General features: G+C 40.5%; 1 protein-coding gene across 1 annotated transcript in view; it reads right to left on the minus strand.

Moving 5' to 3' along the window:
- Positions 1-26,731, minus strand: part of STXBP5 (syntaxin binding protein 5) — a 186,108-nt gene that overhangs the window by 55,908 nt on the left and 103,469 nt on the right. Inside the window, 8 exon segments of the mRNA XM_030886748.2 lie at positions 4,810-4,988; positions 5,882-6,102; positions 7,520-7,560; positions 7,851-7,918; positions 8,625-8,772; positions 10,547-10,619; positions 11,335-11,489; positions 26,636-26,714. Of these exon segments, the coding sequence (XP_030742608.1) occupies positions 4,810-4,988; positions 5,882-6,102; positions 7,520-7,560; positions 7,851-7,918; positions 8,625-8,772; positions 10,547-10,619; positions 11,335-11,489; positions 26,636-26,714 (964 nt within the window).

Raw genomic sequence — 26,731 nt, forward strand, 5'->3', positions numbered from 1 at the left:
GATGCCCACCTGTTAGAGGCCAGCCTGTTCCCAGTGTGGGACACTGTACCCTGGCTCTGGAAGGAATAGAACAGACATGTTCACAAATTATTTACTCTAACCTGTCTAGTGGCCACCTTAAGACTGATGCAATGCACTGGGCTCTAGGTTACCCACCTCAGAATAAGCCGGGACAGAGAAGTGTGTCCCTGAAGCACACAGGAGAACACATGGTCCCTACAGTGCATTATCTTACAAGGCTTTTGTAGTCAAAGCCTTTGTAACGCCCAACAGACAACCTGTCACTGTTGAGTCTGGGTTAGGAAGTGGGGGAAATACTGATGGATTAGGATTCACCTGTTAGCAAGTGTTATCAAGGTTAATTGTGTTTGCCATCCACAGGCAATCCAACGAGCCATCTAGGAAGCAGGATGGAGGATCTCATATTCAGCAAGAGAGAAGAGCTAAGAGTGGAGTTCCTCTTTTAGACCCTGACATTCCTGCACCTTGAACCTCCTTGATCCAGTGACAGCTTTGACCCCAGAGGAGATGCAGAAGAGCAGCAACGGGAGAACCAGGAGCCGGAGGGTGAGTCCCAAAGCCCACAGAGGAAGCAAAGCTGAGTGCTCCAGGGTGGGGGGCTGGCTTGTCCAGTAGGAAGCAAAGCTGAGTGCTCCAGGGTGGGGGGCTGGCTTGTCCAGTAGGTGCCTCTGGTCCTTAAGGGGGGCGGAGGTGGTTGCTGAACTCTGCAGCTAGAGCTGAGTACTTTGGGTTGAGGCTTACAGTGGAATGGCATGTTCACTGGGCATTTATTGGAAGTCCCAAAAGAGTTTTATAATACTGCCCAAGAATGGCAGGGGTAAGACCAAGAGGCTTAGGGCCTAGAGACTTGCCTACAAGCACGGCAGAAAGGAAAATGTTCTGAATGAGGAAATGCATCCACAGCATTTTTCATCTGAATTATAACCTATTGACATCCCTAGTAAACCTCATAATCTTGACCACCGACTACAATGAATTAGTGAATCTAGCCACCGGAGTAGAATGCTGTGTGAGGGATAGTTGGTGTTAGAATAGGGTAAAAAGTGATGGAGGGTGGAGGTATGTCTGATTTCCGCCTTAGAGCTGAAAGAGGTCAGATGTGGCCCTCATACCACTTCCTCAATCACTGACTCAGGTATGACTAAGACATACAATAAACCCCACAGGCATGGGTGGAAAACCAGGGGAGACAGTATCATTAGGAAATTAGGAACTTTAAAAGCACTTGTGTGTGTGGGGAACCTAGAAAGTCATGTGCAGAACTGGGACAAGATAGATGCCTGGAGAAGACATGAGGGAATTCTCCACTTTCACACACTGGCCGATCTCTAGGGTGTTGAATGTCTGGTGGAGAAAAAGAAAGCCAAACTCCCACCCCCACTCCCAGGCGACAGATATGTTAAAGCCAACTTTCTCATTTATATGAAATGTTCCAATGAGTCAAAACAGTTTTGAAAAATAAATTAGTGGACTTACCTCTTCTAATGTAACAATGCACTTCACAAAACTATAGCAATTACATAGTGGTACTGGCATAAATATAAACATATACACCAACGGAATGGAATGCAATGTCCAGAAACAAACCTAGAAGTCTGTGGCCAACTAAATTTAAACAAGGGTCTCTAATCCCATCCAATAAGGAAATAATCTCTTCAACAAATGATGCTGGAATATATGTACTTCCAACCAGAGCTCTAACCATGCTAAGAGCAGCCTGATTCACAACCGTCCAATCCAAAGGCCTCTCGCAGAGGAACAGATAACAAAAGGTGGTGTGTGCACATACAATGGACCCCTATTCAGCCACAAACAGTGATGGCATTCAAATGCAGGCAACAGTGAACTCTGAAAACATGCCTAGTGAAATAAGCCAGCTGCAAAGGGGCACACATGTGATTTACTTGTAAAACCACGTAACTGTCTTGTCTGCCTCCCTCACGCAGCCGTTATAGGCCACCAGATTCTGGTTGAATGTGTTACCCTTGTCTTTTGATTGTTCCATCCATCTCATATGAAACTCTGAGAGGGCATTTGGTCCGTATCTGATGCCAAATGTGGCTTTTAAGACAGAGCTGTCAGTTAAAAGAGTAAGATTCTAAAAAAAAAATGCATTTGTAAAATGGAACTGAGTCATAAATCAAGCTACTGTTTACATAATCTTAATCTGTAGTAAACAAATTGCTACAAATAACTCGACTAAAGAATCTGAGTACCCATCACTTGGGAGAGAGGTGCTCACGAAGCTGTGTGTCAGATCTTATTTCTCCAAGAGCAGTTTGACTACTAGTGATAATCTGAGCACTGTAACCATGGACTTCTTGTTACTATGCAAAATAGTTAATGTACTCATTCCAGGGTGATCTAGTTATAAGAGAGCAGTAAATTATAATGTGGAGAAGAGGGAAAAGTATTTCATATTAAAATATGAAAATCCAATTAAAAGGATAAAGGATTTTAATTAAGAAAAATTTTGTTTCTACCTTTTATCACTGGGGAACCTAATAGCACCACATTTATCAAAGCTGTATTTTACGAGAGTCTGCTAAAGAGAACCAAAGCTTCTGAGAAAGGAAATGACGACTCCACATGTTGGGTGGAGACAGGAAGAATTCCAGGCACATCTTGAAAATCTTACTGGCAGAAAGTAAAGTTGGTCACAAAAGTTCTGAGGTAACGCTGACAGGACTCTGAAGTCAGCTTATCGGAGCTTCCTTTGGCAAAAACTGCCTAAAGGACATGGTCTCTCTCACTGCCATCGCGTCCACTCTGGCCCTTAGCAACCATAGAGCACAGAACAATCCTGCCCTGATGGGTCTCCGAGACTGAAGCTCTTTAGGGCAGTAGAAAGGCCCATCTGTCTCCTTAAATGCCTTTAAGTTAATCAAATTAAACAAAACAGATGATGTGTAAATTAGGTGTTAACAGTGATATTCCAAAGCAGGAGGAGGAATGAAGATGCTGTCATCAGATCACATTCGGATTGTGTTCAGTGACATTCTACTAAGTAATTTTTTAAAACTGATAGTGTTTCAAAACTCCCAATTAATTATAGGTATGCAAGACCATCCCAACTAACAGAGATGGTCACAGCATCAGCCGAGGCCCAGAACAGTAGAGAAATGCATACTTCCCAAACTAAATTCTTCCAGCTATAAAAATATCACCTTCATTAGTGACAGAGAGCAGGCAAAAAAAAAGCAAATTTAAAAATCAAAAGAAAGGGCACTAAAGGAATTTTTATGTAAAGTACTGAATAAGTCACTCATGGGAAGAACGTGTAAGTATTTATTTCTAAGTTTAATCTAGTTAAACCTGTGCTAGAATTGTAGGATAGCAGGAGAGACATAGACACACCACCGTGCTGTGTGCCACTGTATGTGTTGAGCAACATCCCTGACTTCTATGTGCTACAAAGTGCCAGTAGTGCGCCCTCTCTTCCTACGGCAACAACCAAAAATATCCCCAGACATTATCAAATATTTCCTGTACGTCAAAATCTTTCCCTTTGGAAACCACTGGGTTATAACTCTCAATCTCAAATATATGTAATCATATAAAGATACTTTAACTCCATATCTCTAAAATGACAATAAAGCATTGTCTTTAGAGTGAAAATAATTTTTATTAGAGGGTCATTTTCCATGACAGCTATTGAATTATTGACCAAAAGCCATTTTAGCAGATGTACAGCAATATAGGACAAAGTGGATTCTGTTAACAAGTGCAGATTCTCTTTCCACCCCTTCCCTCTACCTTGAACCTACCTTGAACCTTGGCTTGTGCCCTGACCACTTCTAAACCCCGCTCTCTCCCCACCAGCCCCACCCCACAGCCACCAGCATTGTACTGCATCTCACTGATCTGCTGACTTAAAAACCACATAATCTCTTTTCTGCTATTGTTCTAAGTGACTTCTCTGTAAACGTAATACTTTAAATCACATTATCTTCATGGAACCTGTTGATTTTAACTCTTCCCTCACTGTACTATGTAGCTGTGCCTGTATTTAAAGCTTGTGGTCTTAAAAAACAAAAGTAAATATACCAAAAAACTAACCATTCATAATATAAATTGAACAGACAAAGGGAAAAGAACGTATTATACAAGCTATAATTGAGGAGGAGAACTCCAACCAAACCCATAGCCACCAGGTCCACTCCACCTCACTGCGGACCCACTGGGCAGAGCAGAACTGCCTCCCCAGGTTTCCAAGGCTGAATCTGTACCAGCAGAGCCCCACATCTTGCTCTCCTGGGGCAGCTGCTGGGCTTTAGGTCAGCAGTAGAGCACTCAACGGCTGCTTACCAGGACTCCCTGAATGGAAGACACACTTAGATCTGGAATGCTACCATAAAGACATGCAAGTTAAGGATAACATCGAAAGGTTTACAAAATGACTGAATCGCCGAAGACTTAAAAAGTGGATTTTCAGAGTGCTGGAAATCAGGCTGACTTAAATCTGATCTACACTGAAATTTGGACTAAAAAAAAATACTAATGACTTTAGAAGACTGGGATAAGTACAGAGGACAAACTAATCGGCTGGTACGGCTTCGTATTTGAAGGCTAAAACCATGGAACATGCTCTGAATTATTATGTATTTCCTGATGCCCAGCGTCACACAGAAAAATAAATTAGATTAACCACAGCAAGACACGGGAAGGGATGCTCTTACACCATTCCACTCCATGGCAGGAAAATGTTACTACTGCAGGTTGACTCAAGCTTGCAATGTGCCCAAATGAAGAGATAATATACAAATGTCTGTGTCTTTCAGAACTTACTTTAAACAAGGGACATTGTCGCGAAGCCCATCAGATGAACTGCTACTGGTGGATGGATGAGACGGAGGAGGAATGGGCTGAGGGTTGGAACCACTCCCTGGTGTTGGCAAAGGTGGTGGCTGCTCACTCTCGGGTGATTCCATATCATTTATCTCATATAACAATCGGACTTCAAGCATCTGTTGTGGAAGGAGAGCAGTTTACCTACTCCTAGTCACTAGTGTTCATTTTACGGCCATTTACACACACACACACCCACACACATACGAACAAACTTGGCAGTAAAAGGATGCTTCTATAGGTGTAAATGTAGTAAGATTTCTAAAGGTAAGGACTGTAGCAAGAAAAGTGGTTGTTAATTCTGATTTGGCTTTTAAAAAAGTATGTGTAATGATTTCACAATGCACGGCTTTATAATCAAGATTCATGGAATCTCAGTTAATACCAAATATAGTCTCCCTGTTATGGGCTGAATTATGCCCCCCAAAATACAATTTGGAATACTAACCCTGGCCTGTGGCTACCATCCCATTGGGAAATTGTTTCTGTTATGTTATGTTCATGAGAAAATAGCACCATAAGGTATATCTTAAGGTCCATCATGTTTGATAGATAAAAGGGCTGATTAGACACAGGAGCACAGATACAGCTGACAGAGCCCAGGTCACATGATGATGGCTAGGGAAAGGAAGAACGGAAACTGAAAAGAGACTTTTCCCTACAGTCGAGAGAAAGTTTGGCCTGGAAACTTAGTAATAATTAAAATGAATTGCAACTTACAGCCTCCTAACTGTGAAAAAATAAATACACTTATATTCATGAACACCAACCACTTGTGTGATTTTTGTTATAGGAGCAATGCAAATTCAGACTAGCTTTCCTAAAAGGAAACATATTAAGGATCTAAAAAAATTCAATAAGATGATAAGCGTAGAAACTATGCTTTGATGGCAAAGTAAATATTATTGTGATTGCTAAATTCTAGACAACTAACTGCAAATAGTCTTCTACATGATGCATGAATTTCAAAACGTCGGGCATCAGAAACTGTTAATAACGATGCGACTGTTACCGGGATGACTTCTGTCAGGACTTCCTGTTTGCTGAATCTATAAATAATGACGTGAGCGGAAACGCCAGCGATGCACAGCATTCTACTTTCTGGACACCAGGAGATGATCTGAATGGCATAGGGGTCTTCATCGACGATGTCGGTGCTTGGCCTATCATCTTTATTCCTTGACTTTTCAAATACTTTAGATGTCTTTAGTTTATATAATACTTGTAGCGTTACTGGAACAAAGATAACATTGTTAGATACTTTAATGCAGAAAAGATAAGGTTAGACTTAAGCAATCATACGATGAAAGGAAAATAGTCCACATTTATTGGAACCATATTATCATTCCTAATTTTACGTTTCTGCATTATATTTTTAGAAAATGCTCTGACCAAAAAAAGCCAAAAAAATAGTTTTCTCATCATTGTACTATTTTAAAAAAATTTAAAACCCACCATATTATTTAAGATTTTCTAAAGACATAACAAAATAATGTAAACAAATGCACAAACTCAATGAAAACAAAGAACATAGGTTGCATCCTAAGATCATGTTCTATATATTTTCTTTACAAACGGTAACGATATTATGAAACCCTCATAACATGATGTAACAAAATACATCCCAAGTTCACTATATTTTCACAGAATGCTTGTCATGTATATTTTGTAAGCATTATCCACTGAAAGCACTTTCCTTTTTGGCTACTATATAGCCACCAGTCGTACATATTTCATGACGCTAACACAAACTTTTTTAACCAAAGTTTGGTATTAGGCATTTAAATTACTTCAGCAAATATTACTGATTTATATTCTTAGTTCTCCTATCTCTGTGATAAGAAGGGAACATTTGAAGAATTTGTATACTGCTATTGAGACTTAATCTTGATTTACTTTCTTTAATGGCATCTTCAATCTATCATAGCATTCTTTAATAATCTTACTTTATTTCTAAAATGATACACTTGATTACCAGGCATTCAATTTAAGGTCTCATGAATTTCATCGTCGGTGTCGGTTGTGCTGTTGACTGGGCTCTGGTGCAGAGCAACCTGATGTTGGAATGAAACATTGCCTGGACCTGCACCTTCCTCACACTTGCTCTTGTGGACCCCACTGTTACAGCCACTGTGTCTATCCATCTTGTCGAGGACGTTCCTGTTTTTCACTTTCCGTCCACTTTACCAAGCATGATGCCCTTCTAAAGGTACTAGTCTTGCCTGATAATATGTCCCAAGTCCATAAGACGGACTCTTGCCATCCTTGTCTGTAAGGAGCATTCTGGCTGTAGTTCTTCTAAGATAGATTGGATTGTTCTTTTGGCCATCCATGATACTTTCAATATTCTTCTCCAGCACCAAAATTCAAATATATTGATTTTCCTTCAGTCTTCCTTATTCAATGTCCAACTTTCACAAGCATTTGAGGTGTGTGAAAATACTCTGCTTGGGTCAGGCGTACCACAATCCTCAAAGTAATATCCTTGCTTTTCGACCATTAAAACGGTCTTATGCAGCAGATTTACCCAATGTAATGTGTCCTTTGATCTCTTGACTGCTGCTTCCATAGTTATATAGTTATTATAAAGCATGAATGGTCAAAGCAGTGATTGTGTAGCATAGAACAAATAATTATTGAAAATACTCACTTGCAGAAGCATCCCAGAACTTAACAGACCCATCAGCATGCCTACGGAAAGTAACATGAGTGAAAATGTAATGCAGAACACAAACGAACAATTATGTATTGAGTTCCTTTAAAAGTATGTTATTTAAAAATATATAGTCACTAACATGAGGAAAAAGGTAAAAATTTATGGTAAAAAATGACAGGTCTTTGACAGGCAAAAATACTTGGCAGGTCCTTTTTTTATTATGTTACAAACTAAAGTCATGCTCTATTGATCAACTAATGGTGATGGCGTCTTAATCAAATATATAGAAAGATTACTGATATGGTGAAAAGAGACATTTACTTACCCAGTAATAATTATTTCTGGGTAACTTTGAGCACCCAATCCCCAATTACCTCCATTGATAGGCCATTCCTAAAAATGAATAAATAACCATTGTATCAAACAAGACCCAAGCATAATGTACATCTGTATATACATATATCTACTCCACACACTCTGCACATAAAGCTACCACATAAACAGTGTGCCCAGGTGCAGAAGTAACAAAGACGTGAGAGTGTGACATAGTTTATAAAAACCCAGGTGGGCACACCTCGTTTTGCAGCTCTTCAGGTTACAGAGCTTGTGTTTTTTCACGAATTGAAGGTTTGGGGCAACCCTACATCTTGCAAGTCTTTCAGCACCATTTCCTCAAAAGCATGAGATCTCTTCATGTCTCTGTCATGTTTTGTCAAAATGTTCCATTTCAACTTATTCATTACACTATTGTACACTTAATAGACAACAGTAATATAGTGTAAACATAAATTTTACATGCACAGAGACAAAAAAATAATCCATGTGACTTGCTTTCTTGGGACATTTGCTTCATGGAGGGAGTCTGGAATTGAACCCAAATATCTGAGGTATGCCTGCAGAAAGCTTGCATCATTTGCACAAAACTATGACACATGTTTATATGTACATATATAAACAGTAAACGACATGTCTTGTTTTGAAAATTATGTTCTCTATAGTTTATCTAGAAAAGGTATCACCAGTGTTATCAAACACTCCTTAGCAATAAAATATAAAGCACTAAAATACAACATTAGATGCTAACACGTAAGCTCAATACCTTTTTGCTGTAGCCTTGACGTTTCTGCCTCGCTCCAACAGAATAAAGTGCAGGAATAAGGTCCACAGGACAATCAGCGAAATACTCACAACAGGTCACAGGGGATTCGTGTATACTCAAGGGGTAGGGATTTTCAAATATAGGGTATCTTTAACAGTAGAAAAAAAGGGAAAATATTTGTGAGGTGAATAAATTAATCACATTAACCTATGATGACTAGATTTATACCACCCCCACCCCCATGCGCGCATACATACACAAACTTGGAATGAAGAAAGAAATCAAAATAAAGTCTGTGTAATTTAAAGTTAGTATCTTTTGTTAAGTCTACATGACTTAACATATAAACGCTAAGATGTACTTAATTTTTAAGATAGAATGTTCTTGTCTGTAAGATTTTGGAAGTATATTAATTCTATAGAATAGTTTTAATTTATATAATACCTAAAAAAATATGAGCGCTTTTATAACAAAAGGTGCTCAATTACAACAGCAAACAGTAAGGCTACTGTCACTGTGACACGCCATGTATCTGACACAGAATGAAGTACACCGTGAACTCCTATCGATCTGCTTGAGTCTTCACAGCAACCCTAAGGCACAGGCATGTGCGACTGAAGAACTACGGCATAAAGAGAGTAACACGCTAAAGGCATGTCAGTCAGAAAGTGGTAGAACCTGAATCTAAACTTGTTTTCTTAGCCACGAAGCTGTATGATTCTCAGTAGGTTCTTTTGGTTTTGTTTTCGGTTTTTATTTTATTGGGGCTTACAGCTCTTTCACAACCCATACATATATCCATTGTGTCCAATGCATTATATCCAACACATTTGTACAGCAGTAACAGTTCTTATCCTTACTTCAAAAGAGGTAATTCACAATTCAATCTTTTTTCCCTTCCTTAATATATGTCTTATCTATGCCAAAAATTAAATGGAAACGTTGTCTCTCTTTAAACACCTTAAATTATTTCCAGATACTTCTCTGGCCTTCAAGTCCTCAGAATCAGAGAAGTTACTTCAACCTAACAGGAAAACTAGGAATTGGTTGTAAAAAGATCTTAAACGTTTCAAGTGATTAATCTGTAAAAACTAGATATTGTCTGCAACTGATTCAATGATTGAAAAAAAAAAAGATAGGAATTTCAGAAAAAAATATTTACTGACTATAAAATAGAGCCAAATTTTACCGCACATATAAAAACACACACAAGTAGAAGACAAACAAAACTGTGTATAAGTAAAATCACAGGCAACTTTTTTCTCTTTATAATACAAGCATTTCCTTGCCATTAGTAAAATCACTCCAGTATTACTATACATGTAATTGATATTTTTGCTATATAAAATGATGGCATCATGGGCTACTTGGGAAGTATTTTCTATGACTTAAATATATCTCAGTACAGATCATATGTGAAAAGTCTCACTTATTTAAAAAATATGTATATATGCAATGGGTGCTGGGAGGAGGGGGGCTGTAATATTTAGAATGTAAATTACTCCAGGACCGTCAGGTAGAAAGAAGAAATCATGTTTTCAAATTTCCTTAGGCCACAAGGGTCTTGTTATTGAAAAAAAGAAAAGAAAAGAAAGTTGAAGTGAATGATCCCAAGCACCAGGAAACTGTACTTTGGATATGCTGATCTTGTATGTCCCATGATCTTCAAGTTTTGGGTAAGTAATGTGACACTTTAGAAATATAACAAAGTTGCCATGCAAAAGGAAAATCTGTATATTCAACCAGAAAATTCAGCAGACCACTTGAAAAGTGGTCCTATCATGAAAAGAGGTCAATACTATAGATTTGAATGTCGAGTTTTTAAAGGCAGGGAAGAGCCAATCCCTCCACCGCCCCCCAGCCTGTCTTCCTTTTTTATTACTACATAGTGATAGAGTTGCTTGATGAATTTTATTTCTTACCCATTTTGTGCAAGGTCTATCAGTACTAAATCCTTCTCTAGAAGAACCACCACAGCATATGGCTCCTGAAAATCTGAAATAGGAAAACAGTGTATGGATGTAGCTTTAGATAAGCAAGAATACAGCAAATGAGGTAATAAGCATCTCTTGCCTGGTTTTTATCTGACTTGATTTAACATTTTGATCCTATGATCACTTCATATGATTTAAGGCTAGCCTGTTTCACATGAGGTAAATCTACCCAACAACTCTTTCAAATAAGCCTGATTTTGTATGATGAATAAAATAAAAATTTGTCGTAATTTCTAGAGTACTATTCCATGGAAAGATATACCCAATAGAACCCAAATTTACATCTTAACACCCTTAGGAATAATTGTCATTCTTGGCACTCAAAGGAATCTAACAGAGTTCCCCTACAATAGCGCGGTGTCTTGGCTACGTTCTATCTGCCTGCTACCAATGATCAAGGACACTGCACCTTTCTTCCTCAATAAACTCGAAGTAAAAACAAATACAACTTTTAATTCTTCTTGGAATCATATATGCCAGTAGTATACAGAATTTTAAATATTTCTTTACATGAATACCTTTGTTTATCCTTCAAAGAATTACTAAGAACAAACAATCTAAAGTTAATTTCCAAAATGCAATTTACCAAGTTAGGAAGGAGGCAAATCTCTTCTCCAAAGAATCAGCACAACAGGAAAACAACTTAGGGAACATGAAGGTCTTGGTTCTTAATAACAGCTATCTACAGAAGGTGAGCTTTACAAGACGTTGTTTACCATTTGGGTATGGCGTTTCACAGAGCGTCAGAAAATCAACAATGGAGTAGTCCATTTCCAGCACGGCAGTACTTTTCCCATGCATGACTGTTAAACAAGGTCTTCTTCCGACAGTGTCATATGATAAACCTCCTGAGAGAATAATGAAGGGCTCTCTGAAAATAGAGTGCACAGCAGGTTGTAAAAAGCATCGTAGACACTAATTATTGGTGTATCCTATTCTTTTCTTTAGCGAAATAACTCTTAATATCAAACATTGTTACAAAACATATAATTGAATCTGTGCATGTGGAATATTTAATTGCATTCTTGAACTGTAATGAAAATAAACATTGACCACATTTGAATCTTACACATCCACCTTGGTCCCTAAACCTTTTCCTGCATGCCCTATCTCAAGTTGTCAAAACTCTCTCTGAGTCTCTGCTTAAAGATCTCTTGAATGTGTCTCCTTTGCTTCCAATCCCAACCAGGGTTTGCAACAGAAATTCCATGAGATCATAATGCACTGAGTCTGAAAACAAACAAAAATTCAAACCAACTGTCAATAACTTCTTTCTGTCTCACAGGACAGAGTGGGAGTGTTCCCTTCTACAACTGCTGCCCAGGGTTTCCGAGGCTGTAAATCTTTATGGAAGGGAAAGCCTCATCTTTCTTCCACAGAGTGGCTGGTAGGTTTGAACTGCTGACACTGGGATTAATAGTCCAATTCCTAATCCATTATGCCACAGGATGCCTTTTATGAAATAAGGCATGAATCATACTCAATGGGTCACTCTCTCGTATATGCATCCAGAATTGGACAAGCTACAAATTTCTCTTGAGAGAGTTAAGAAAATAGTCCTACAAATAATTTTCTGTAGGGCTAGATTCCCTCCTTGAAATAAGTTGCACATTGGGCTACTAACTGCAGTGTCAGGAGCAGTTCGAACTCGCAAACTGCTCTGCAGGAGAAAGAAGAACTTTCTGCTCCCATAAAAATTTACCACCTTGGAAATCCAAAGGGCAGCTCTAACTCTATCGTATAGGGTCGCTATGAACAGAGCTGACTCTATGGGCTTGGCTTTGAGTTTTAATTCCCTCCCTGAGCCTAAAACCAGTGTTCCACAGTGTTATAGCAGCTAGTAGTTGTTGTCAGCGAGGTCCTTCTAATGAGTCCTACAACTCTGCTGTCAGTCTAATGTAGCTACTTGGTGTCTCCTGATGACAAAGAGAGCAAACCCACTGCCATCTAGTCAGTTCCATCTCTTAGCATCTCTTTCTAGGATTTCTGAGACTGCATAGATTTTCAAGGGGACAGACAGCCTCATCCTTCTCCCGCAGAGCCACCCTATGTCTGACTCCCAATGCCAACCAAGAGCTCCTGGTATCACATCCACATGATTTACCTAGATCTACTTAAAATTAATAACTAAAGAAACAAAACACTTTATTGTGAACAATTAAATTACAGAAATTTAGAGACGAACACACACGGTGTTATGTGAGTCCGGTGAAGGTTCACAGAGCGGATCACCAGTTTGACATTCAACGGGGCCACACTCTTCGATGCACGTGGTGTGGTGCGGTCTTCTCACTGCCCCTCACTGGTCCCACTCCTGTGCTCCCCACGCCACGCCTCCTCCCCTGCACCTCTCAGAACTGTGTCCTGGGTAAAAGCTGCCCCTTTCACTCCTGTGGTTGATTATTCGGAGAGGGGGAGAGTTCAGCCCCTGACCTAAGGAGTGCCTCGGACTGTGCCCACTGCAACGTCCGTACCAATTCACGATTTCTTAATTGAATAAAAACATGTCTTGCACAGTAATCATTTGCAGCTAAACTGATTTAGTTCTACCATTTTTCCATTTAAGTTACAGTAACCAGAGTTTAAAATCTTGTCCTGACTAGAACTAAGCCCACACATTTTTTTCTTCCAACCTGTCAGCAGCATACTGTGAATATTATGACTGCAGTCAGGGAAGCGTATTTAACTTTATTCTACTAAGTTTGACATACACTGAATAACTACAATCTATTGTCTGTCTTCTATAGGTTGATATATAACATGAAACTAAGTATAAAACATCATCAGAGAGAGTGGTGGGGGGGGTGAGGAGTCCAACAGGGAAGGAAATGGGTCAAGCTTTTACACAGTGGAAGGTCTGAAGTAAGAAATTTATATGTAGTATAAGGGGATGAGTTATCTTAATAATGTTCTCTTATTATTTACTTCATTGGGTTCTAATATCCACTGCAGTGGTTACACAGAACTCACAGGCAAAATTCATCATTAAAGGATTGATTAAGGAAGCTAATAAAAATAACAACAGTGTGAAAGTTCAAGGGGTGATCTGTGTCTCAGGACATGTTACAAGGTTCTGCCTAATACGACAAAGGGTATACCCTTCTGCTGTACCCGTCAACCCAAGAGCATTCAGCTGAGCTCCCATGGGTCAGCAGATGCAGTTCCCTGAATTAAGCGCCCAGAGGCACGCTACTCTGCAAGCCAGCCACCAGCACGAAAACACTCAATCTCGACTTGCTCTGTGGGTTGGGAAGTCCCATCACTCTGCTCCATACTCTGGCCCCTGGTTCTGTGCTGCTTCCCTGATGTTATAGCTAGTCTTCTGGACCCAGGAGATTCACTGAGCAAGAATCTCAGGTCCAGAGGACATGCTCCAATCCTGGCTCTTGCTGTTGGTAAGATGGGGTTTCCACTACCATCCACATGCAAACCTACTACTTCTCAGAGGCCTCATTTTATACACAGCAAATGAAGGTGCAAGGAATCCTAGGCGCAATTACTCACAGATGAATCCCATCAGGTATCTTCCCCCACCTTCTTAACAGACCCATGAAAAAAACAGGAAAGGATCATTTGATGGGAGTCAGAGTTTGGCTCAAAGAACTGCATCAAATAATTCACTGCCCATGCAGGAGATTTCAAAACATTTGTGGAAAATGAAATGACATTATCCCAAGATCTTTTTTGAAGCCTCCCCATATATCCAGAATGATCCGATAAATGTGTTTTCACTTAAAACTGAAAAACAAAATCACTGCCACAAAAGAATAAATATTGTATGGGAACCATAAACAGGGAGATGCCAGGTTCCATGAGAAAATAAAATGTGCAAGAAGTACACACCGAGGGAAAGGACGGTGGGTGCAAAGTTTACAGTGTCATGTAACACTGTGGCATTTACGTAGGTGAGGCCTGTCCTTGAAGGCAAGTCCCTTGCTATTCAGTAGCCCTTTCAGTAAGTACGCAAGGGGGCTAACCAGAAGGTCAGTGATTTGAGAGCCGGAAGCACCCGGCTTTACTTGCTCTGTGAGCTCAGAAGTCACTACTCTGTCTCGTGTTCCGGCTCCTGGCTCTGCTGTCGCTGCTCTTCCTGCCACTCCTCCTGTGTCAGTGCTGCTGCCTAGATCAAGGGGCTCAATGTGCACGGATCTCTGGGTTCAAATCATGCACTCCTCTGCTGGAGACGCCTCTTCCTGCTTCTCTGATGGCTCATTTTGTACCCAGCAGAATGGCAATCCCAACTAAGCCTGCTCAACAATTACTCACAACTGAACCGTGCAGTCCCAGTCCTGTTGGCATCTTTCCCCACCTTCTTCATCCAGACCCATGGGGAAAAGTTAGGTTGTTTGGGGGGAGGTACAAAGGCTACAGGTAGAAGAGCCACATGCAATAACGTACTTCACGGCATCGGACCTTGCCAAAGTCCTCTAACTAGGAAACTATTTTCTTTATGATATTCAGAGAGGGCCATTCTTGCCTTGCTGACGGTTGCCCTGACGGCACAAAAGTTATAGTAGGTGGTAACACTTCCTGACAACTTAGCTTGAACTAAACTGTGCTAATTGTAGTCTCCACTGCCTACAGTCACATTAAAGAGATGATCCCACTTACAAATGTCCGTGAAGAAGCAGTAACATGGTATTTTTGAGTACATGTCCATTTAATACTACACTGGAAAGAAAAAATACAGAGTATGTATAAAACTCCTATATTTACATCTCCGCTATTTCTGGAGATGTACCAATGTAATTACTTATGTTGTGAACTGTTCCACTCACTATTCCTCTTGCTTAAAAAAATGAGTGGCAGACTGCCATTACTGAGGCTTGGACAGGAGACATGTTCTCAAAAATGAATGAAGCGAATCTGTCACCAAAGAAAACTACCTCTGTTTGTGAAAAATAATATTAACACCCGAACCAACTTTAAAATGGGTCAAAAGTGCAAAAACATTGTAAGCTGTCAACCTAACTACACCTGCCATAGTGAACCTTGGAATGCTCCCTGACGGCAAGGTTATTCACATCCCTGGACTGTGGTCAGAGGGGAGTCACCAGAAGCCTAATCCATGTGGGGACCCTGCAAATGGACTTGGGGCTTCCACTACCTTCTGCAAACCAAAACCAGTGAGTTGTAATAAAGTTGTGGTAATAATTTCTTTTAGAAGAATATCAAACCCAAGGAGCTGAGAGATTAAGGAGGTCTGAAATGCGTAACTCTTCTGCTCCGTTTCCCCCCACCCTTCCCCTTGAGTACATTCCTCATGCCTCTGGCTTCTGTGATTTGCTGCAGTGTCTCACAGAAACTCACAGAACTATAAGAAAATGTCTCACATGGTTGTGGGGGCTGGTACGTCCCCAATCCAAAGGTGAGGCAGAGGTAAGAAAAATGCAGGATTCAGAGCCAGCAGCCAAAAATGTCCCAAGGCCAAAGCAGGTCTGCTGGCTTTCACCAAAATGTTGTCAGGAGGCACGAATGGCTGTGGTGGAGGTGTGGGTATGTTTTTGAGAAGACCACCGGGCCAAGCGAACGAAGGGTGGTGTCTTCCGTCACACCCTCTCGTGCAGTCTAAAGATGTCCCCAAGGAGACCAAAGGCATACCTGGTAATTAGTCTAATCTAAGGCAGGGCTTAGTCTCATCCTAAGCCTGACTATCGAGGAGCCCACGTTGGGCAGCAGATGGCAACCACCAGCTGCTCTGCAGGAAGCTCTTGCTAGTCCAGCAGTCACAGCCAGACCCTCAGCGGCAGTTCCTCCCTGCCTGTAGGGTCGCCGTTCGTTCGGAATTGACAGGATAGCACAAGGGCTGGTTGGTTTGGTTTGGGGTTTTTTTGTAATCCCGTCCATTAGTTTAGCACGTACAGTAGGACCTCCAAAGTGGGACTGTAGCTATGGGCATGGAGGCGAGAATTTAAGAAATCACACGAGGAGGAATGTAGCTGGTTAAATGACTACAACTCAAAGGTTTTGTTTTTTTCATTCATTCATTCTGGATGCAGATTCCACACTACAACTAAAGAACTGCCACCTGGCTATGATGAGGGTAACAAATGTACAAATGTGCTTTATACAATTGACGTGTGCATGGATTGTGATAAGAGTTCTATGAGCCCCCAACAAAATGACTAAACAAGAATTTAAAAATCTATTAAAATATAGAAACACATCTGAAAGTCTAGACATACCCCACAATACTAGCCTTAAACACAATCTTCAAAAGTAAAACAATTCCACCATTTCTCTTTAATAAAAAAGTTATTTTTTAAAAGGTTATCTATGATAACATGTGACAGGCCACTCTTATTATTTCTGTGAATTCACAAATATTTTTATTGCTAATATGATAATATTAATAGAAATAATTTATCCAAATAAAAGTTCTTTGGGATTTTCAATAATTAAGACTTTTGTTAGGAGTCCTAAGATCACAGTTTGAAGACTGTCAATATAACACCTAAATATTAAGCACACAGAAGAGATAATATGCAATGATGCAGGGTTTTACTTTAATTAAGGTTGTAATAATTGGTTATTATATTTATTAAGTTATATAAATATTAGGCTACTATAATAAATTACTGAAGTGGTTTCAAGTTTATTGAAAGAAAATTTATTAAAACCATGAAAAGAAGTGAAATGCTCTGAATTGTGGTCTCTTGACTGTTAATGCACTGGTAAAAGTTTTGGGGAAGGCCTACTACTGATTTCTTTTCACATGGCCAAACTTTAGCATCTTCCTTAATCATTTGAAAATTCAGGTCTTTAACCTGGATCCTGATTTAAATAATTGGTACAACAGAAAGAATCCAAGAATTTTAAATGAAAACTTACTCAAAACCACTGTGATCAAATATATTCTGAATCAAAACAATCCTCTATAGCAGTGGTTCTCAACCACTTTAAGCTGCGACCCTTTCATATGGTTCCTCATGTTGTGCTGACCTCCCAACCATAAAAGTATTTTCATTGCTATTTCATCACTGTAATTTTGCTACTGTTATGAATCGGGAGACCCCTGTGAAAGGGTCATTTGACCCCCCTGCCCCCAAAGGGGTCACGACCCACAGGTTGAGAACCGCTGCTCTATAGGGTTTCTGAATCTTTGTAAATCTTTGAAGGAGCACATAGCCTCATCCTTCTCTTGTGAAGCACTTAGTGGGTTTGAACCACAGACCTTGTGGGTAAGTGGTTAGGAGTCCAACACTTTCCCAACAGCACTTACCCAAGTAGGTACCTTATAGCACACCCTGATGAACTCCAAAGTCCTCTCTTAATTGGAAAGGGACAAAAGAAAAAGCCCCTCAGAGCACCTTTTACCTCCGTGGAGAGATAACCTTGCTAACTAAGGCTGTGAACTGGGGCTCTCGTAACTGTAGAAGTAGGGGTCTCTCTGACAGCCCTGAAAGTCTAGGAGTCATCACAGCCTTCTCCTCTGTGTTTTGCAAAATGGAGCATCAAAAGAGCACTGGATTGGAATAGAGAGCAAAGCTAGCATGAAGTCCCAGCATGAGAATTCAAGGAGACAATGGGCATTGAGATGCAGTTCAATAGGCCTGTTCAAGTCATACAAATTTCACACAAAACAATATGCTTTTAGATTTCTACTAGTGTTAAAATTTCGCATCCTGTTCGCTGGGATGGATGAGATTTCAAAGGACACCCACTGCCACGGAGCCCATTCAGACTCAGCAACCTATAGGGCAGGGCAGAACGGTCCCAGACGTTTGCAACACTGTGACTTTTTTTTAATCGTTTTATTAAGGGCTCATACAACTCTTACCACAATCCATACATACATCAATTGTGTAAAGCACATTTGTACATTCATTGCCCTCATCATTCTCAAAACACCTGCTCTCCACCTAAGCCCCTGGCATCAGTTCCTCGTTTTTTCCCCACCCTCCCCGTTCCTCCCTCCTTCATGAACCCTTGATAATTTATAAATTATTATTTTGTCATATCTTGCCCTGTCTGACGTCTCCCTTCACCCACTTTTCTGTTGTCTGTCCCCCAGGGAGGAGGTCACATGTAGATTCTTGTCATCGGTTCCCCCTTTCCAACCCACCCTCCCTCTACCATCCCAGTATCGCCACTCACACCACTGGCCCTAAAGGCATCACCCACCCTGGATTCCCTGCATTTCCAGTTCCTATCTGTACCAGTGTACTTCCTGTGGTCTAGCCAGACTTTTAAGGTAGTTCAAAGTCACGAGCTGCTCCACAGGGAAAAACTGGAGCTTTCTGCTCCAGTAAGGGTTTATAGCCTAGGAAACCCTAGGGAGTAGTTCTACTCTGCCCCTTTGCGTTCCTATGCGTTTCTAGACCCAAACAAGCATTTGGATATTCTCCCGTCCTTGACAAAAAAGAAATACTTTGTTGACAACTTATGAAAGACAAAATGATAAAGTTTCTATAAAGCATAGCTATTTTGAATGAAGATAGAAATAAATTAAACTCATCATCTATTATATTATAGCAGGTTGCCTCTAGTAAGAGCAGTCAATTTAGGGCTTCCCTAGATGCTCAATGGCTTAAGCACTGACCTGGTAAGCAAAAAGTTTAAAGCCATCAGCTGCCCCTTGGGAGAAAGATGAGGCCGACTGTTTCTGTAAAGATATATACCCTCAGACACTCTATGGAGCAGTTCTACTCTGTATCATGTCCCTGAGGAGGAATGAACTTCATGGGAGTGGGTTTTGGCTGGTTAGAGTCTTTGAACTTATTTTTCTAAAGTACAAGTACTAATTTTCAAGGAGTGAGTGAGTTAATAGAAGAAAACTCATCCATAGTGATTAAATGATTGGTAAGCGTGGTACTCTGGCCTCAAGTCTTTAGTGGTACAGTTAACATTCTGTCCTATAGGACTGCTAGGAGTTGGAATCAATTTGATGGCTCAGAAGCAAGAAAACACATGTGGAAGACAGATACCACATGAAGCCCACCAAGGAACCAAGCAAATTCACTGCCATCTACTCGATGATGGCTCATAGTGACACTATATGGCAGAGAAGTGCTGCCCTTGTGAGTTTCCAAGATTGTAACTCTGTAGGGGAATTGAAAGCCACATTTTTCTCCCATGGAGCAGCTGGTGAGTTCAAACAGCTGACTTTGTTGAAAAGAGAAAAGGGCCGCCAAGTTGTCAGAGAACAACCACCTTCCCCTAGAGCCAGTGCCCTGAACACGCCCCTCTGGCCTCCTCATCTGATTCGCTCACGACATCGAGTCCATGTCAGCTCAGATTGGCCCTACAGGACAGGGAGAACTGTCTGAGTTTCCCAGACCGTAACTCTTTCTGGAGTAGAAAGACCTTTCTCCCACTTGCCTCCTGAATTGTGAGAAAATACATCTCTTTCTTTTTAAAGTCACCCACTTGGGGTAATTCTGTTATAGCAACACTACCTAAATAAGACCACTCACAAACAAAACCCCTTTTCAGCTTTAAAAGTTCCACACTGGAAATCTCCCCTACAGAAATAACTCACCTCTATGGCATAATGATTAGGCACCGGGCTGCTAATTGAAAGGTCAGCAGTTGGAAACTGGCAGCCACCCCTAGAGAGAAAGACGAGGCTTTCTACTCTACAGAGTTACAGTGTTAGAAACCCACAGGGGCAGTTCGATCATCTCCTACAGTCACTATGAGTAATATCATCAACTTCATGGCAGGGAGTTTGCTTGTTATATACAGTAATCTACAAAATCAAAAGATAGTATAGTCACCTCTATTCTTTGGATATCTACATCAAAATGGTTAAATAATTAAGAAAGGGAAGAATGGCTAAGTACACTATACAGCTCTTGAAACTAATTACTGAGCTTGATAAAGACTAGTAATTCCCATGCTATGTAGAAAAACATACCAGGTTGAGTATGTTTGATGATTATAAATTAAGTAAAAACAAATAAGCACCAGAGAAAAATGACTTAGAGAAAAGTCCATAAAAGAAAAACATCATTTTAGAATGGTGAAATGACAGCTGATATGCTTCTAGGATTTTATTTAATGCCATAATTAATCAAAGAACAACTTAAATATTTCCAAAAACACAATAGTTATTGTTTTTATTAGCTGCTTTGAGTTGATTCCAATGCAGGGCAACGCTACAGAGAGTGATACAGTAATTGATGGTTAAAAATGAGAACAATATACTAATTGTGACTAATGACATCCTTCACAGAACACATTTTGTGCCTGGATGCCACAAAAATAGCTTGTCAATTGTTAAGTGTCACTTCCATCTTTGATCACTAAGCTCTGTCTTTTTAAAACACAGCTCAAGCTTGACCAGGAACTTTCTTCTTTCTCGTTCAAGAGCATCTCTGCAAATTAAGTGTGGTTATTAGGGTGATTCAGTGCGGTCTCTGTCACGACAGCGGGGGCAAAGCCGCCACCCGTCTCCGTCATTCGGTTCCTTGGACTTCACTGTACCCCTTAACAAGCAGCCTTTTCCCCACAAACACAAAATGAGCACATACTGTTTGTGGGGAAAATGGCACTGCTAGACTTGCTCCAGGCAGGGTTGCCACAAACCTTAGATTTATTTTTGTTTTTTGTGAAAGGCACAATATCTGGGCCATGCAATAGGAGCAGCACAACAAAAGGAGGCACGCCTATACTTTAGATTCATCACCAGGAACTCTACTATTCTCTTCCACAATTATTCCTTTTTCATTTTCAGTATATCCAATTCCAAAGGCTTTCTCTTCTGCCTTTAATCGTGTGGTCTCGCTAACCCAAAATGTTGTGTCTTATTCTTCCTAATTACACATAATTGCTACTTGTATTTACTGCTGAATTCGTCAAATACATGTTCTGAAGCAGTATTTTCTATTGGGAATTCACTTGATTCTTTTTCTTTTAATGTCTCTACTCCCTGGCTTGTGTGGGAAATGATGCTAATAGAGCACTATCACAAAGAACAGACTTCTTATCCTATAAATCTGCCTGGCCTTCTGTGATCACTCTAGTCAATCTTGATGTAGCACAGAACAATACTTACCTTTTCTTAGTAACACTAATTTCTTGGCTTCAGGGAAAGCATTACCCTGGTTTTTCTAATTTTTTGCCTATCCAGAATCTTCTGGTAGTCCTTCTTGGGTCTTTACCTTGGTGTCTTTCAAGATAAAATACGCGTGCCTAGAGCCTTGTTAGCATTCTGGGCCAGCAAGACATAATTTTTCAAGCACTCATTTTGCTTATAATCAAGCAAGACAACCTCCATAGCTTATTAAAAAACCAAACCAAAACCAAAAAACCTTTCTGCTATCACGCCAATGCTGACTCACAGTGACCCCCGGTGGGTTTCCAAGACTGTAACTCTTCATGGATGTAGAAAACCCAGTCCTTCTCCTCAGGGTTGCTGGTGATTTTCAACTGATAACCATGGTGATCACAGCCCAACGTGTAACCACTACACCACCAGGGCTCTCTTATTAACGAACACTAATTCAATACACATTAAGGGTTCAATATGTATATGTCAACTTAAAAAAAGTTATATAAAACTTGCCAATCTATTAAAAATGACTTGTATACTTCATAAAATATGTGAGTACATACAGCCAATCTTAACTTAGCCATAATCTAATACCGAGGAGAGTTTAAAAAAGTAGAGTGAAGAGAACAGATATCTTAGCAATTGAAATTGGTAGAAACTGTGGACAAGTTCATTCTTGGGCATGTACACGAATAGCTACTAAGTGGATCGCTCTAATGTCAGAAGATAGGGTCATCGACCTGGTGGTCAGTGTTCTAGTCACGTGGATTCACAGCATTGGCAATAATAGTCCTAATCCTGCCTCCCACCAAAAAGAAAGAAGATTAGGGGAAAAAAACAGAAGTTAGTCTGCCGTCACACTACATGCATGGTAACCTCATGTTATGAGTTAGTCTGGCTTCTGTATCTGAACATCTGCTGCGTGTTGATAGTCTCCCATTTTCAGACTGTAGAGAGAGGTTATCACCATCGTGGTGAAGAAATGCAAGTTAAATGTTATCTTGTCATTAGGTGCTGTTGAGTTGGTTCTGACTCACATGCGACCACAAGGACGACAGAGTGAAACGCAGCCCAGTTCTGCGCTAAACTCACAACCATCCTGGCCCTCCATTATACGAATCATTCACTCCGGCCTTCTCCAGAGACCAAGTCCTACCACCCTTGCCTCTAAGGAGCATTCTGACTGTACTTCTTCCAAGACAGACTGCTTCACTCTTTGGCAGTCCATGGTACTTTTAATATTCTTCGAAAGCACCATGCGATAGTTAGGTTTATTGTGCCAACTTGGCCAATAGGAACATGTGGGATAAATAAGGTCTCAGTTTGATTGGAGGGTAAAGAGATATACAGCTCGGCAAGTCCTGCCTCTCTCTTACTTGCTCTCTGGTGACTGGACCAGCGAGCAGCTGCTAGTTCTCTGCCTCAACTTGTGAGGTACACTACCTGTGGGACTGCCAACCCATGGATCATAGCGCTAGAGCTTGAGGTTCCTTCAAATCCTGCTTCGTATACATTGTTTGAGCTTGGGACTGTTGGATTCTGTTGTCTGGCTGACGGTTAGTGACCTGCCCTGCTGTTTGGAGCCTATAGCCAGACTGCCTGCATTGCCCTTCAGAGGACTCAGCTGTCTGCTTCCTAGACCTTGTACCCCGAGGCCCTCATGAGTTGAAGGACTCCTAGTATATTAACTGTTCCACGGATCTGAGTTGAAGTGAGCCCTCTGTACTGCTGTACTGCTGTGTGGACTAATTATCTGTTAATTAGTGATACATACATATATGTGTGTGTGTGTGTGTGTGTGTGTGTGTGTGTGTACGTATATATACGTACGTATATGTATATATATATTCATAGGTGTCCTGGTTTTGTTTCTATAGAAAACCCTGTCTAGCACACATCATGATTCAAACACATCAATTCTTCTGCGGACTTCCTTATCCAATGTCCAACTTCCATAGGAATATGATACTAAGATATAAATGCTATCTTAATATCAATAAAGTTAATAGTAATGTAAGGTTGAAACTTTTCAAGCAACAAGGTAAAAATAACATGAAAACAAAGGGAAGGTTATCTGATGAGGCATTTCAAATTGTGGACTCAAAGAGCTCTTCTCACATCGTTATTGTTGCTAGGTGCCCTTGAGTAAGTTCCAATTCACAGAGATCCTAAATGCAACAGAACGAAATACCACCCAGCCCAGTGCCATCCTCATAACCTCCCATTAGGTATACTTAAATATATATCTGCCCATGAGTGAGTTTTTCCTGAAAAGGTACAAGACCCAGTGACATGACAAAGCAACATCCTGCCATCTGAACCTAGACCTGAAGTTAGAATGAATTTTGAAAGCTCAGAGTGATCTATAAGGCTCTCTACTCCTCTGAGGAACTAGGTGATTTGCATCAAGTTATCTAGCTTCTTAGAGGGGACTAATAACAAAGGCACAGACAGATCTCCTAATTTTAAGTCCGTATTAGTCTAGTCAGTTATACTGAGTATGAGAGTGTTAAACTGAAGAATGATATAATTGACTAGTAAATTAAAAAATATCTTGGGGACCCTTTTTAATCACTACAATAAGGCAAGTATCACCGAAAAAATTAGTCACATAATTTTGTTTGTTTGGTTGTTTCCCAGGGCATATACAAGTTGCATTTACAGTACACTGTAGTCGATTCAAGGGGCCCAGGTGGCACCGTGGTTACGTGCTGGGCTGTTAACCGTGAGGTCAGCAGTTGGAACTGCTGGAGGAAGATGAGGCTTTAGGTTCCCATGCAGATTGACAGCCCTGATAACCCAAAGAGGCAGTTCTACTCTGTCTTATAGGGTGGGTCTTTCATACTGCACCGAGAACACTATCCGGCTGAGGGTCTTCATTTTGTCATGCCCTTTGGCCATTTATCGGAAGTGCTGAAAGAGCTTTGTGACATTGCCCAAGTAGGACGGAGGCCCAGAAGTTGCATGGTTGAGAACTGTCTTGCTGAAGAACTGTGTCCTGAGAATTTCTGATTCTAAAATGTAGCCTGTTAACTTCTCTAATAAACCTTATAATCCTAAGTATTATTGGAGCGATGTGAGGCCATTACAATGATTTATCGAATCCAGCAAAAAGAGGCATTGTATATCAGAATGGGTAAGGAACATTGAAGGATGGGGACATGTCTGACCTCTGCCTCACAGGAATCAGCCTCTGGCAGCCGAGGCTGACTATCCTTCCTGTTGGTAGTCAGAGAAGGTCAGATACCACCCCTGAATATTTTATACCTGGTTACTTTCAAGTGCTGAAAAGCAATGATGTACCTTTGAGAACTAAGGTTAATATGCCAAGCCATGGTATTTTTAATCACCTCAGAACATGTGAACGTTGTATATAGGGATAGGGAACGCCAAGAAAAAAAATGGATGGATTTGAACTATGGTATGAGCAAAGAATATTGAAAGTACCATGGCCTACCAAAAGAAAAAACAAATCTGTCTTGGGAGAAGTATGGCTAGAGAGCTCTCTAGAGGCAAGACTAGCAAGGTCTTCATCTCACATATTTTAGACTCACTGTCAGGAGAGACCCGTGCTTGAAGAAAGGCATCACCCTTGGTAAAGCAGAGGGTTAGCAGTAAAGAGGAAAGCCTTCGATGAGATGTATTGGCACAGTGGCTGCCACAATGGGCACAAGCACAGGAACCAGTGTGAGGATGGACACAGGACTGAGCTATGAGTCAGAACCCACTTGTGGACACCTAACAAACCAACAACAACAGTGTCAACAGCAAAGTACTGGTTTACTAGTCTTGCACTTCAAACCTACCCAGAGGCACCACAGAAGACCGCCTGGGAGATGCTTCTAAAAGGCCATAGGCTCGAAAACCCATGCAGAGCAGCAGCTCTCCTCTGCACACCTGGGCTCGCCACAGGTCAGACCTGGCTCCAGGGCAGACAACAATCCATCTCCTAGGGTCCATTGAGTCTCTTGCTTGAACACAATGGACTCATGGATCCCAGTGGGCTGCCCAGATGATCACGGAAAAGGATTGCAATTTCAATTCTTCAGCTTTGTGCCTTTTCTCAAAGGGCTGGGTTGACTTAGAAAGAAAAGAGAGGAACTTAAAAAGGGAAGTGGGCTACTGCTGAAAACCACTCTGCCACGGGGTGCAACATTAGGGAGCATCGATGTCCTTCAGGACTAAGTAAAGCAGACTTCTGCACTTCCCTCTGAGTCCCTGCCTGCCTCAGAAGGTCTGGTGAAGGCTGGCAACTGCATTTCTATCAGGTTCTGAGCTAATGCTGCTGAAACAGGGACATTTGGAAAACCACTGTAAAACTACATCATTTCAAATCTACCCTTTTAAATAGTTATTCTAAAATTACTACAGACTTTTCCGAGAAAACTAGAACATAAATAAAAGGAGTCTGGGTGAGAAAATTTCAAAGCAATCCAAGTATATTCATTCATGATATTTTGAAATAACATACAACATGTACAAAATTATGTGTACACTACATAAATGGTAAAACCATATAGTTATCATATCTAATTTATATAGTAGCACTGAACATCTTAAAATAAAGCTAACAAGTATCTCTTGCTATATATATTTTCCCTAACTGACAAACTTTGATGAGATTTAATTTTTTGAGGAATATATCTACTCAAAACCAAACTACATGAGTACACAGTCCCATTTTCAATATTTCTTCTTCATTACTTAGTCCACAATCTTCGCAAGTAAAGAAAGACTTTTGTTACTGAAGACTGATCTACCAAATGCATTACATTTGACAAGAGAAATACTTGAAACTTTCCAAGACAGTGAAACTGCTACTATAGAGCAGAAAGAACACAGAATTATTTTACCCCAAATTTACCAACTTTTGTTGTTTTGTTACATATGGAAAGCATAATATTTAGGACTTGGCTAGACTATTCCAAAATAAGCTTCCGAAAATGATCATAAAATAGCCTTCCATGCCATCCAATATGAGTACAGACAATGAATATCGGCAGTGAAGTGAAAATACTTACCCGGATCTAGTCGTTTTGAATTCCACCTTGAGGATAGGTTTGCATGGCTCTGGCTTCTTTCCATCCTTTAACTGTTTCCCTAAAACACATTTCCTG

The sequence above is a fragment of the Echinops telfairi genome, unplaced genomic scaffold (assembly GCF_000313985.2).
Source record: "Echinops telfairi isolate 266 unplaced genomic scaffold, ASM31398v2 ScPeMD7_3533;HRSCAF=4204_0, whole genome shotgun sequence".
Lineage (NCBI taxonomy): Eukaryota > Metazoa > Chordata > Mammalia > Afrosoricida > Tenrecidae > Echinops > Echinops telfairi.